The following is a 15,562-nucleotide window of genomic DNA, read 5'->3' as shown; positions in this document are numbered from 1 at the left end:
ATAAAAAATCGGCAACAGGCTATGTTGCACTCTTTTAATTGATGTCAAATCAATTGAATTCAGCCGTGGCCGTTGGCAATTGCTGCTTTTGTAGCGTACAATTGTCGAGCTGCCGCGCTGACCGGCTGATCGCTACGAATGATCGTTTGATGGTGGCATGTAGGCCGCGTTGGCTGTCTGTCAGATGACTTCTCGCTGCCGCCGCCATCATCGCTGGTAAGTGAGTCAACAAGAATGCAATGCGCGCATGTATATGTATGGATATGAATTTTTGCATTTGTGGCTGCTGGCGGGACGCGGCACATTTGCGTTTCCAAAAGCTTTTGTTGTCAGTTTTTATTAAATACTGCTCGTTCGGTTCAAAGTGTCTTTCGGCTTTGCAATTTCAACAGCGTGTTGCCACAATTATTTGCAATTTATTGCATGCGTCAGCGCACGGCTTCAGCTTCGCTTAATTCACAAAATAACAATTGCCAGTCCGAGCTCAGTTCGACCCTCTGCGTGGCGAACTGTCTGCCTGCCATTCGTGTTTGGCAAATACAATTGCATTTTTTTTTTTTCAAAAATAGCAATATAATAAGACCATACATACATATGTGCATATGTAGATATGTATGCATGTGGCTGAAAAGTTTTTATGCCATCAAAATTATTTCATTTTTTATGGCTCTTGAAAATTTGTGAAGCTTGTTTTTATTTTTGTTTTTTGTATTTCAATATGTTTTTACTACTTGTTCGTCATTTAAACGCGCTTTGAGCGTGTGCTCGACTGTGCTTTTCCAAGCGCTTATTCATTCATGCAAGCATTCGCTCCGACATCCATCAACATCGCAATAAATTGTGATGCTGTGCGACAGGGACTCATTGCTACTTTTTTCATAAGCATCAACGGTATTGGGGCTGGAAATTGCCTTATTTTTGTTTGATTTTAATTTATTTAAACCGATTTTGTCTGGGTCTAAATTTCTTTTCAAATAAAAAGCAAACAAATCAATGAAATTTCAAATATTCTGTCTCTATTAGCATGAAAATTTGAAGGTCTCTTAGTATTTATAAATAATTTCAGGCCATCCGGTCGATCATTTATATTGGCCGAACTGCCGAATTTCGGCTTCAAGTCGTCAAACTGCTCGGGTTTCGCTGTAACTTCCTCAGTCGTTGAAATTTATTCAATATACACAAAACGCGCTAATCATTCGCCTTTACCGCTCACCAGTATTGGAAACTAATTCCTCTGGTAGACACACAGCTTCAAAAAGTGTATTACTCTTCTTCCACTGAACCGGAAATAAGTATGCCAAAAACTAGGTGAAGTTCTTTGTGAAAACTTCTACCAAACACTGATTTTGAGCACAAATTTCGCGTCACGAACTATTAAGCAAAAGCATGGGTTTGACAGTTACATCGTAATCTCCTAAAAAAAAACACCTATTTTTTGCTGTGATTTATTTCAATATTAAATTTGAAAATAATTCCACAAACATTTTTTTTGTAATTTTTGTTGTTGTGGAATTTGTAAACTTTAGAGGCCAAGAGGCGCTTTGACATGTGACCGGAAGTAGCGAAATTATGTTTCCCTTACTGAGTCGCTAAATCTTCTTCAATACCTCCGTTTGAATGCTTTTCGATTGAATTCCGGCGAACTAATAAAAAACGTTGTATTATGTTTTAATTCATTCACCCATTGCTGAGTCTAATGTTACCATTCAAGTCTCTTAATCTTCTTGTGTGTCGTGCCGCCAGTTATTCGTTCATTCATGAATTTTATAGATTTGTACTCGCACAGAGGAAGCTGCTGACTACAACAACATTGAAATGGCTGAGTAAAGTCGCCGACAAAGTGACACACGAGAAATGGCCCCAACAGATAATTTGATTAGAATTTGCGCAAAAAAAAAATATATGGTATATGAGTATAGGTATAGTGGTAGTAAAACGGTGCTGGTCACTAATTAGGAGCATTTTCAGCTCAGAAATGTTCAACCACCTCAACAACATGAGTATAGGTGCAAAAGATACTGACAAATGGAGGCTAGTTAACGAAACAAGGTGAAAAAAAAGAAGAAATATGACATATAATTAGTAGCAAACGCACAGAAGATCAAGTAGTAATAATAGTATGAATTCTCGAATTTCCTCATGCCCTCAATTTCGGAATCCGAACAGCTTAAGAAAGTAATCCCGTTGTTTTTTTTGCACCTGTAGAGAGGAAGGTCTCGGCTTCAGCTACGGCTGCAAAATTTTTTTTCGGTTTCGATTCGGCTTCAGCAATAAAAGTCGAACTTTTGCCGAACTTTTCTTTCTTAATTCGTATTCCTTCAAAAAAAAAATTCAAACAGCCTTTGGGAATTAAAGCTATAGGATTTGCCATAATACATATTACGAAAGAAATAATTTTTCATTAAGTAACGAATTGGACACTTATCTCAATGAATATCTGCTGGCAAGAAAGTGTTAAATTTTTGAATACAGCTCATATTTTCTCTTGAAAAAATTGCTGCAAAATATTTATCTGCGCCTCGTCGTCGAGTGCGTTTAGTGAGCAATGGCTCATTCTTCAGTGCTGCAGACCAGTTCTATACGGATAAGACGGTGCCGCTTGCTAGGTCATATTGGTTCGGGTCGGCTTTAAAAAATCTATGTTCGGTAGTTCTCAAGTTATAAGTATTGGAAAGTAAGCCCATTCAAAGAAAAAACTGCTATTGTCACGATGTTAAGATTTTACAACGTCTGAAATCAAAAGATCAAACGACACAAGTTGAACTGGAATATTTCACAAATAATGTAAATTGGATTTTCTGCAAGTTGTTGGAATTTTTTTAAGAATTTCCGATTTTTTTTTAAAACTATTATCTCATGAAGAACAAAAACGTTATAATAAATTTGTATTAAAAAAAAAACTGAATTTAGTTAAGAGCGGAATCCATTAGCTGCTCAAATTGTTCAAAAGCATGAAAATTTCGAACAAGCAATGGATGGGTTTCGAGTTATTCGCACTGCTCGATAGCTGGGTATCTGGAGCTCTAGTTTGGATGTATTTTCAAACAGTTGTATATAAATTTCTGACATTCATATCTCTAAAATGCCTATACAAACAGTACCTGTCAGAAAGTGAAGGTTGCATATTGTGCTGCGAATGAGGTTCATGCACTTTACATTGTGGCTTTTTACTAAAAAATCAAGTGAATGAAAGAAAAAAAAATTAACTAAGAGGCGTCCATTCATTGTGAGTACGCGCAGATATGAATCAGTGAGGAGTATTACTCGTAAGCCAGCGCGAGTGAATGGAATGCTAAATGGACTCAGTTGTCATTCAGTCAAAAAAAATTCGTATAAATATGAACATATGTACGAAAGAAGAGAGGAGAAGAAGAAAGGCCAAAAATGTAATATATCATAAAAATTTCGCTAAACATTTTTCTTAATGCCATATATAAAAATAAAGAAATGGTCTTACATGTTTATAAAGTTATTAAGTTTAAAAATTGGCTTTCTTTAAAAAATTGAGATTGTGACCACCTAATAGGCTATTTATTTACACGAGGCCATGCATACAGTTTATAGTTTAACATCTTTTGAAAAATAATTAATATTTTCGTAAATTAAGCAAATTAAATGAGTATTATAGCTTACCAAAACTAACTTACCACGAACCTACTGGTTATTATTTTGACGTGATAACATCTTATAATTCGATTTAGCCGGCTGCACGCACGAAAAAATGTATCGTTATCTTGCTCAATGGTCGTTACCATGCTCAATCGTCGTTATCTGGCTCATTCGGCGTTACCTTGCTTGGACTACAAGCGAAAGCGCGGAACGAACAACAAAGAGCACAATCGGCCCCGCGTTCGGCAACGTTCGACATCTGGCGCTCTCCTACTTGAGTGAGCATATACATATATGTATGTATGTATATTTGTATTTGCTTATGCCTTCTTCCTGTGTGCATGGTAATGAACCATTTCTCTGTTGAGAATAGGACGATGATAGGAAAAGCAGGAAATGAAGTCAAATCGATGATGGTGCCTCTTAGTGTTGTCGACTTATTAACGTCTGATGCACAATCGAAATTGAAGATATCTTTCATGAATTTGATAAATGTTTCGTCATTTTTCACGTTTGTGTAAATGTAATTTGATCTATTCCATTGCAATTCCATTTACCTCCTCCTCTATATCCATACAAAATATCTATCAAACAAATAAAATTAAAATTTTGTTTTGAAAATTGCAACCATTACATCAGTATTTTCTTATGACGTTGTCACGTTAAACTATCGGCAGTAAACCGACTTTACAGACAACCTCTTTTTTAACCATTAATTGGATCGCTACTCATATTTTCATTATTTTTAATAAACTTCTCTGAATGAAAAGCAAAAATTATCAACAATTAGTGGTATTTGGTACCGCCTTCTTTGCAAATTTCTCCTTAATAAACTTTTCCTCCAATTAGTACTTCCAATTTGTTCGGTGCCTCCTTTCAATCGCCGTATAACCTCTTTTGGCGTTTTCCCCCAAAAAAATGGTACAACATTTTCTCAAATCAATAATCATTAAGAATTAACCAGAGCTACTTCACGCTGCAGGCAAAAGGGTGGAGACTGCTCTTGTTGCAGCCAAGTGTTGCAAACACGTTGGCCACCACCTCAGCTCCCAACACGACGAGCTGTCAATGATAACACGCTCTGACGCATCAGCAACACATCAGTGAAGTTTCAAACTGGAATTGCGGAATGGTGAAGCGATGACTGTAGCGAATGCTAACAAACAGCAGCCAATCAGGCAAAGCAGCATCAACACCAACGGCCGGCGGCCGACAGCAATCCAAACCAGTGGCTGTCAAGCAACAAACAACGAGATGCCTAATTTAATGTCACTTAAAAGAGCGAACATCAATTTTAACAGCAACAACATTGCTGTGATAAAGTAGTGGCAACAAAAAAATTGCATTCACAACCACGAACGAAACACGAAAGCTCTGCGAAATTGACAATTTCTCAGTAGTGCGTCGTAAGACGAGCTCATTTAAATTTTTGCGTACACTTTTTGACATCAATGCATCAATGGTGAGCGGTGAACGCGTAGCAAGCAAACATAGCAATCACAGAATTCTGCAACACGACTACAGGGCGCGCGCGCGTAACAACAATGTGGCGGCGACAACAACAGAAATTCCTTCACTTCAACGACAAGAAGTTAAGATTGCACTTCGCTTCACTTTTTCTTGCTTTCTTGCTTTCTTGCAGTCGTACGCATTGTGGCACTTTGCGGCTGCCAATTGTTGTTGGCTTGCCCTGCTCAGCTATCAGCAATGCTGAAATAAGTCGTCACCATGCAAACATCAACAATCGACAACGCAACATAATCAGGCGTTGCAGTGGATGACGAACCAGTCAGGCAGGCGCACAATTCATCAAATAAAAGCTCATTATTGTTGTAATTCCGTTGCTGTTTCTTTGTTGTTGGCATTAAAGTGCTTACGCGTGTAGTGCACTGAACTTTCGCTCATTTGTTCTCGTTGTCGAAAGTGCACACATACATACATACAGCCACACATACGTGCTCATTTATATTTTTTGTTGTCCTTTGGTGCTTTCGATTTGCTTTCGATTCTTGTTGTAGTTATTATGCTTACATGTTGCCACAATAAATTTCATTATGATTGAATTGTAGCGTGCGGATCGCCGTTGTTGCTAAGTAGCCCTTGACTCTGCTGGGGCTTTCGTCATTTGGCAGTGTACACTGAAGCCAGATTGAAGTAAAAGTGGATAAAATATTTAAATGGGTATTTGGAAAAATATAAACAAAACTCAAGCAAATGATATTTCGAACAAAATTTTACTATCGGCACTCAATAGACTCCCTCTAACTCTACCCATCAATTCCATTATGATTGAATTGTAGCGTGCGGATCGCCGTTGTTGCTAAGTAGCCCTTGACTCTGCTGGGGCTTTCGTCATTTGGCAGTGTACACTGAAGCCAGATTGAAGTAAAAGTGGATAAAATATTTAAATGGGTATTTGGAAAAATATAAACAAAACTCAAGCAAATGATATTTCGAACAAAATTTTACTATCGGCACTCAATAGACTCCCTCTAACTCTACCCATCAATTCCAACTTCTGCCACTACTAAGTTTTTGCGGGTCTTGTGTTATATTACAATATCCATTTTTTTTCTCCAGTGACTACCCGTCTCATGGAAATTCTGCCGCCTTTTTTGAACAAATTCTCGCAGCTCGATTCCCGTTCATTGCAAGTTCTATTTATATAACCAAATACCTGAATTTAACCTAAATAAATAAGTGGAGGAAGCATATGCTTTCAGATTTTTCCTCTATTCCACATACACTCTACGTCGAGCTCAACTTGACTAAACTCTTATTTGATTAATAAGTGACGACGGCCAGCGTTCTATGAACAGAACGTGTAGCCTTAACATATTGTTTGTGGGAAAAGAAAAGTTGCTAGATACGTAAAGTCACTAGCTAATAACCGGACAGAAGTTTTGTATTATCAATATTACAACCTTCTCTTGCGGTCATATTTTTAGTTGAAACAAGAGTAAGGCCGGGCGTATTTTTTAACTTAATGAATATAAAGGAAAAGGATCTATTTGTACAGTTTTAAACTTTAAAAAGGCTTAAACTCCAGCCTTAAAAACTAGGACCATACCTTTATAAAGAAAGTAAGTGGTTTGAAAATTCTATTGGTGCAAACGGCTTTCATAGAAAAGTAGCGACATATTGTCACATGTCTGGTAAAAAATCTTCACTCCATAAAAAAAAAAATATATATATAAGAAATAATTTAAGCTGTTACAACAACAACAATCGCAAGAGCAACATCCAGCGAGAATCACTAGCTGAATAGGTATAACAATTTATATCATAATTTTTCCATCTAACTAAAAATGTGGAACAACATCAAGACGCACACCACAAATATTTATTATTTTTTTTTAAATGTGACCGTAGTCTTAATCGTAAATGCCCATACTCGAATGAGGACATATAAGCTCCGAAACTTCGTTGTGAAAAATAGGCTTCACAGAATCTATTGTTACAAGCACACTTCCGGTGATTAAAAGGGTTGATCGAATTTCAGCTAATATGAATTTCAGAAAATAAATATTTTATTTGCGTAAATAGAAAATGTTTTTAAATCTATTGAAAACGCCATATATTCTACCTTTCTTAATTTAAACATTCATACAACAAAGTAATATAAACATTAACCAAACATACACATAACTTTGATTGTGAGTATTCCTATATTCGAGCCGTTTCATGCTTTTTTGAACTCATTTACAATTAAAAATGTTTATTTTCCTTTATTTTGCATTCCATCCCACTGTCACTTCACTTTGTCTTCTGTTGTTTTTATTCTGTCTTTTCATGCGTTATTTGATGGCCAGTTGAATTTTTGTTGTTGCTTTTTTATATGGCTGGATTTGTTGCTTTTTGCTTTGGTTGACTCTTTATTATTAAAAAGTTATTACAACATGTTGTTATTGATGTTGCTATTTCATTTGCTATTGCATTCGTTGCTGTTGTCTCAAAGGTAGAAGGTACAACAAAGTGAGCACTTTTGAGCAAAACTGAGGCGCAATACTGTGAGAAAAGCAAAATTGGACGAACTTCCATGCGTAACTGCTTTTGTACACACGAAGGAAAAGAAATAAATTGGCAAGTGAAATGAAATGGGTCGCATGCGTTTTGAGTTCAAGCCACTGGTTGATGATGATGGGGCGGAAAGCATTATACACGTGAAGGTACATATCTACGAGTACTTGTAGAAACGAGTGTTTGCGTAAATAAAGCATTGTTTCTACGCTACAGCGAAATTAACTACCAACAGACTGGTGTGCTTCTAATAACTTTATAACCACTTCTAGTGCACTTTTTTTCGCTTCATAACACACAAAGGTATTCTTTTTTTTTAATTTTTTGGCGATTGTTATTTACAGATTTTGTGAGAGAAAATGTGAAATTTTTGAAGGAATATTTTATGTAATATTTTTTAACCCTCTAACTTTTTTTTAAGGGTCAAGGCTGAATGAAGCGTCAAGAAGACCCACTATAACGGACAATAATGGGTCAATATGTTTAGCGAAAAATTTACTCCTGAAATTTTATTTCAATTGCCCGATATTTGGCTCAGATGGATACTTATTTTCTATTTTGCGAAACAACCTTAATCACAAATGCGAAAACTTAGTTTGACCAACAAAAAAATGTGTGCCCCCATGGGTTGAACCCGTTAACAGTTTTGGTATACTCATTCGATGCCATAGTTCTGCAAAGGAGGCCAAATACCGCTCGTCACCACATGATTGAGGTGAAATATTTCGCAATGTGCGAAATGCTACTAGTTCTGAACCAGACATTTGTTTCATTAATTCAGGCCGTAAGTGCCTGCAGGGTAGTTACGTGTGCACATATACGCACATATGCGCCTATGTGTTGGATGGAGCTGAATATGATTAGTTTTGTTTTCGTTTTTGTGTTTTGCTTGACTGCGGTGTAGCATCAACGGGTTGTGGTACTGCCACTAAGGCGCTTTTCATGACAGGTAGTTGAGTGAGCTCAGAGGCAGCCATATAGATACATATGTATGTACGTATGAAACTACATTTATTAATCTCCGTTGCAGAGATTTATTTTTGCCTGTTTTCAATTTATTGTGAAATTTCGTTATTTTTTACTAAAAAAAAATAAATCACTTTCGAACTTGTACTTGACAGTTGAGATTTGCGAATTTTTTGGGGCTTACCGCACTCGAATGCGTACACGTGTGTGCGTTGCCACTCCCATGTTTCGTGTTATTGTTTGTATTTGCTTATTTATTTGCTGCCGCCAATTGCTTTTTTATGATGGCGGCTTTTGTGTTTTCTTTAGAAATTTCGCAAAGTTGTTAACCCAAATACGCGCCACATGGCAGCCGTGATTTCCTATCTGCGGCCTCCTCGACGTGCTTTGATGGAAATTTGATGATTTCTGGTTCTCCTCACACGCGAACTATTGTATGTAGACGACGATTTTAATATGAGCACTTCTAAGCTACATATAAATGTATGCAGGCGTATGACACTCGTTCGGGCTCAATTTTCATACTCATTTTAAAGTTTTACATTATTTTGCGTAATTTCCGAGGAATATTGCATTTCATTGTTGTTGCCGCGATTTGACTTCATTTCTACCGCTATTACAATACCCAATGGCCTTTTGTCGTCTGCGCATGCGCACATATTCTTGTACACACACACTTAGATACGTGTACAAGTACACTCATGCAAGCAAATCAAGCTTCAATGGCGACTTGCAACGCCAACTGCCAAACTGAAATGTAATCTTAACGACATTTGCCATGTCACGTCAGTGTTTATTGTTCGGCGGCGCACCTTCCGCTTTTTGCCCCCCAAATTTGATGGCTGCACAACATCCAGCTAGCCAACAGCTGCAGGCTTAATGCCTACTCCACGATAGATACCTACTCCTCGTACCAATGTGGTGGCATGTTGTATGGCCGATTTTTTTTAGCCACATTCGTTTTATTTTAGTGTTGCCGTTTTTATTTGCAACGCGTGTTTATTTCACTTTGTGCGCAATAAGGGCCACTCGCGCTTTGAAGCTCTTTTTTGTTGCTTTTATGTAATTTTATGTTTGCTTAATGCAACTCATTGCTCCTGCCTCAACGCCATCACGGCTTGGGCAATTGGGCTACAAAAATTGCAAAATTAATCGACGGCGCCGCTGCCACCGATTCATTTTGACACTGTCGACCGTTGCAATATTTATGAGTTGCCATATGAAAATCTCCCCAATTGTTTTTTCTTTGCATGCAACGTCAGCGTCGGATTGAGTTAGTGGCTGTTGTCATTAGAGGCGAGTGTGTGCCACAAATCAGTGAGGAAAATGGATTGGATTAGGTTTGGCTGGAAGGCGCAAGACAATTCGCTACTTCGGCCTGGCCTATCGTTTCGTTTCTTATGCCTGCTTGCCATATTTTATATTATTATTTCAGTAGTCTGTATTTTTCAAATGAGCCGCACATTGTGGTCATATTTTGTTCTAATACTAAGCATAATTCCATATACATATGCAATTCTTCCATTGGGTAAGACAAATTTTAAAACTCTTCTCATGCACATTAACCCTACTAACCGTTCACTAAAAAACTATATTAAACCTCTTTGAAATGCTTTAACCTCTGGCTCTGTATTCCAAAGTACTCGTAATTACTTAAACCAAAGCTTTCTAATTCAAATAAGAGATCGTTTCGAATTAATAATGCACTTGGTAGAAACACGTATTCTCCATTGCTGAATCCAGTGATTGTTGTTGGCACGATTACCTAGGTAATTATAGTTTTTACTACTAGTCTTGTTTCATTGCACGATTTAGGGAAATCAGTATTGCAGAGAAGGATAAAAGCTTTCTTGCTATCGAAGAACTGGCTCTGAACTACTGGGTTTGGGTTTGAGCCATGGGTTTTGTTTTTTAATCAAAGAAAAACACAATTTTTCTGATGTTGACGATAATAATCATTTTTTTTTTTTGTTCAAGTAGATTTGAAAATGATTTTTTGAATATGATATCTCTCAAATGGCCGCCTTGAGCCTGTACGGCGTATTGTGCCCGTTTTGCAGCATTTCCCATAGTTTTAGCTAACATGTCCGCTGGAATAGCGGCTATTTCCTCACGGATGTTGTTCTTAAACTCTTCTATGGTCTTTGGCTTATGAATATAAGCCTTTGATTTTAAATATCCCCACAAGAAGACGCCAGGTGGCGTTTAATCGGGCGAACTCGGTGGCCAGTCAAAATCACCATTTTTCGACATCAAACGACGAGGAAAAAATTTCTTCATAAAATCGATTGTGGTGAGAGCTGTGTTTGGTAGAGCGCCGTCTTGTTGAAACCAGAACTGCCTCATACGCTTTCGACTAATAATTGTAATCACAAAAGTGGTTATCTTATCGCGATAACGCTCTTGATTGCCGGTAACAGCTTGACCATCTTCATTTTCGAAGAAAAACGGCCCAATAATCGTTTTCACACTTCACCCAACAGTGACTTTTTCGTCGTAATGAGGTACCTCTTGAATTTCGTCAGGATTTTCAGTGGCGTAAATACGGCAATTTTGCTTGTTTACCGTCCCATTCAATAAGAAATGAGCCTCATCGGATATGATGATTTTATTCTTCTTCTTCTTCTTTTGACTTCTTTTGTTGAATGTAAATTTCAACGATTTGGGAGCGCTCGCTTGGCGGGTACTGTTCCATGGTAAAAATCTGATTGGACTGACGCTTCCAACGCGGTACGTCATTAAGCGATCTGACGTCTCTGTCAAAAGATACAGAGTTGCTAGATGGGTCCGTCGAATATGGGCATCCCTGTATTGCTCCGCAAAAATCAAACATCTTTTTCCAAAATCCTGAAGTGGCGTTACTGCTAGATAATACCATTTTTTATTTTAAATTTTTTTTCATTTTATATTACTCAGCAAATTTAATAAATTTGTCTCCACTCTTTTATTTCCAGCTTCCACATGCATGGCTGTCGGCTGTAAAAATGGCGGAACGTGTATCACACAAAGCAATGGACTCTCCTTTTGCAAGTAAGTTCAAGTGATATTTTATTAACTTTTGTTTGTACTAGAATTGCATTTTATGTTTAAATATTCAAAAGCCCCAAACAATGTGCGCGCAATTAAGAAATTATCAACATCAAAGCATCGGTTTTTGTGGATTTACATACAATTTTATTATTTGGGCATTTACACAAGCGCGACATATTTGGCATTTTAATTAGGCTACAGATATATTAATAGTGGAAAAAAATGCACAAAGCGTGATATGTTAATTTGCTTGGCGTTGACAAGTTAATGAAGTATTGGAGGAAATTCACAAAAAAATGCATACATGTGTACATATGGATGTGTTTACTAAAGGTACACATTTTTTATGTTGAACAAACGAAGTTTTATTTTCTGTGTGTCGTTTATTTTATTACTTTTTTTATTTTTATAGCTTTTACAACAACTTAGTGCTTTTTCATAAATTGTGTTCTTTATTAGAGTTTATAGATTTCTCAACATCCATTTCAATATCTAATTTACAAAAATGAATGCTTGTTATACATATATGGCGTGAAATGCTCTCCAAATCATCACTCCAATGGAGTCAAATATTGAAGTAATAGGTACAAGTTCGTATACCGTGTACCGTGATGCGGATTCATTTGTTCGAGGGTAGAGTGGGCGGAGGGGTATATTCCGAACAGCTGGGGAACCTCTTCAGCTTTCGACTTCTCAACCACTGCAGTGTTTTTTAGATTGAACCGATGGCAATAATAAAAGCCTGGTAGAATGTGATGCAATACCTGGAGATGATATCTACATTTTCTGACAGCCCTGCGGCGATAAAATCGCTCAAAAACGGTCGAAAACCTCTAAGGTAGCCATGAAATGTCCCTCGTCTCTTAACGAGATGGCTTAGTCTTTTTACCCCATTATCAAATAGAGGGAAACTGCAGGGTCGATGAACTAGCGGAATTTGACACCAAGCTGACTGATGAGTACACTGAAAATGTCATAGGCAAACCCTTACAGACTTATAAGCTATTTAGTTTTGAGAAAATTGCAAGACCAGGGAATGAAAGATGGTGTAACGAACCTACCTGATGAATCGCCCGACTTGTGGTCGACTCTCCATGCTAAACGCACAGAATACCAGTTAAGTCAAAGTAAGCATAATCATGACACACTGATTGTTGTTATTCCGGGGCACTATCTTTGCTAGGCAGACAGAGGATGGGCGGACAGACACTTGACTTCTGCAAAAGTTGTTTAGATGAGGAAGAGACGATCTATCCACACGCCTATTTACTATTTAAGGTAGAAATTTTTTTAACGAGTTAGACGATCTCAGTACTTGAAAATCACGGATCTTAAAAATTTTTTTGACGTGATAACGTCTTATAATTCGATTTAACAGGCTGCACGCACGAAAAAATGTGTCGTTACCTTGCTCATTAGTGTTACCTTGCTCATTAGTGTTACCTTGCTCATTTGCCGTTACCTTGCTCATTTGTCGTTACCTTGCTCATTGCATTGAATGAACTGCAAGCGAAAGCGCGGAACGAACGACAAAGCAAACAAAGCAAACGAACGGCAACGTTCGACATCTTGCTCTCTCCTACTTAAGTGAGCGTATATATGTATGTATATGCGCATACGTACATATATAAATTCACGTATTTGTATTTGCATATGCCTTCTTATTGATTATTATTAATTTGATTTACTTGAAGAATTTAAAATAAAACCAAGTTTGTTAATAATACCTGTTGTTTTAATGTTATTATTTTTTGACGTGATAACGTCTTTACAGACAACCCCTTTTTTTACGAAAAATATAAGCAAGTCCCATTACTGGACAACCGCTACAACCTAACCTGTCCTAAGATTGGCCTATCTGCCTAAGGAGGCTGATGCAGATGAATGGGGGATCACCACTTTTGTTCAAAATCGGTAGGGAGTTTTAAGATAAATGTGTTTAGAGGGGAGCTTATGTGGTTTTTATTATGGAAAAGTAAGCTTAATATTTATAGTCTGGTCATATAAGTATGTATGCGCACATTTACTTCTTCATTACTTGTATAACTCGCAGTATTGTGCGTCGGGTATAATCTAGTGCTTCTTCAAAATATCACAAATTTTCCTCGAGTTTCCACTTATTCGGTTAATCCTTTACTGGCCAGATTTTTACTGCTAACACTTCATTTATGCGCTTGTGGCAGCTGCTGTTTGTGTCTTTTGTGTTATTTTATTTAATGATTTCCACTCTTAAATGCCGATTAGTGCTTGTGAATTCCAAATTTATCTATTATACAGTTTTATAATTTAGAGGGTGTCATGTCGTAAATTTGACAGTCAATCTGAAACATTACCATAAAACAATATTTTTTTAATCGAGATGGATAGATACTCGTAATACGCAGCTTTAGGTCTCATATTTTCACCTCATAACAGTCAACATATTTTTTCTTTTCCTTTTCAAATATTTATTACGGAAGACTCTATAAAGTATGGAACGCGAATGGTAGCTATTAAAATCGAATTGCGTTACAATTTGTGTGCTTTAAGTCGTCTAAAAGTTTTTTGTTGTTTTTGTACCGTAATCTAAAGATATTTTAATAAAAAATTCTGGTCAAATTTGTATATTCTTTTTTCCTATTTATCTACATTATTTAATCTCCCTTAGGCATTTTTGTAAATATTTGTGAGTTGATTTATTTTAGAGAAATTTGGTGAAAACTTGTTAAGGATTTTTTTCTATCATATTTCCAAAACCTTTTAGCATTTTTAATGTACTTAAAAGTTCGCGTACATACATATATAGTTTTAATGCAAATTATTTACTTAATTTTTTTGCATAATTCTCCACTTGATCGCTTAACTTGAGCTTTCAACACAATTTATATAATGTTTTTGGAATTTATTGCTACCAAATTGTTAGAGCCTTATTTACGTAAGCATTAATTTCGGTGCTTTACAAATAATGATTTGTTTTATTGTGACTACCGAGGAATCAATGCGAACAAGCGCTTTTATACAAATAAATACACCTGTGCGCACAATATTAGCGGCGCGACTTTGTGCAAGTTTTTCCTATTGTTTTTTTTCCCAAGCAAGATTTCCATCAATGAAATTTTGTTTTATATTAAGTAAAAGAAGGTCTTTAAAAACTTAATTGGATGATTAATTTTGTGGCACCTTGTACTTGAACGTAATGGCAGCAATAAAGATGTTCCGTTGAAATGTTGTTGCTCTGCTTGTTTCCTAAACTGGCACAATAGTGATTATATACTAAAATTGAATCGGCTATAAAACTGCATACCCAGAAATTATCCAACATTTTTTTTTAAATTTAAACAAAGTCCGAAACCATGAGTTATATGATTTTTGTTGTAGTATGAACTATAGTTTTTTTTAGAAAAGTAAAAAGAAAGAATAAATAAATTGTCAAAACTTTGCAATACGTTCCGCTGCTAATATTGTGAACACCGGTGTATGTACACATATGTATACATGTACTATTTATATCTACGCGTATTTTAGGCTTTTAACTGCCATTGGCTGATAGAGATGAAGACATACCAACTATGAGAAAAACCGAATATTTAAGTGGGCATGTTTGCTTGATGTATTGCCTTATGACTGGCTTCCAAAATTTAATTGCTAATTTTGTTGATGGGCTAACAAATGAATTAAAGTATTTTAATTTCCATTGGCATGCATGTTGTGGCTGTGATCTGGATTCAGTTTATTGGCATTTCTACAACGAAGGGTGTACGCTGATTTTACCACTGAAAAACACAACAAAGACAGACAAAAACAAAGTAAATTGTGGCTAAACAGGTTGTTGCCCATTATCAGTTGGAGTAATTACAGCCTCGCTTACTAATCGCTCTAAAAATGTTGCGGTTCATCCGCACCAGAAGCCTTGAGAAACTTACTGGAAATCGAATTAAAATGCGATACATTTTACTTA

The 15,562-nt window shown here is 36.6% G+C and overlaps 1 protein-coding gene across 1 annotated transcript in view; it reads left to right on the top strand.

Moving 5' to 3' along the window:
- Positions 1 to 15,562, top strand: part of LOC128858469 (neurogenic locus Notch protein) — a 214,956-nt gene that overhangs the window by 61,268 nt on the left and 138,126 nt on the right. Inside the window, exon 2 of the mRNA XM_054094773.1 lies at positions 11,550 to 11,625. Within this exon, the coding sequence (XP_053950748.1) occupies positions 11,550 to 11,625 (76 nt within the window). The remainder of the gene's footprint in view (positions 1 to 11,549; positions 11,626 to 15,562) is intronic.

This window comes from Anastrepha ludens, chromosome 3, assembly GCF_028408465.1.
Source record: "Anastrepha ludens isolate Willacy chromosome 3, idAnaLude1.1, whole genome shotgun sequence".
Lineage (NCBI taxonomy): Eukaryota > Metazoa > Arthropoda > Insecta > Diptera > Tephritidae > Anastrepha > Anastrepha ludens.
This window is presented reverse-complemented; position numbering and strand designations above follow the sequence as displayed.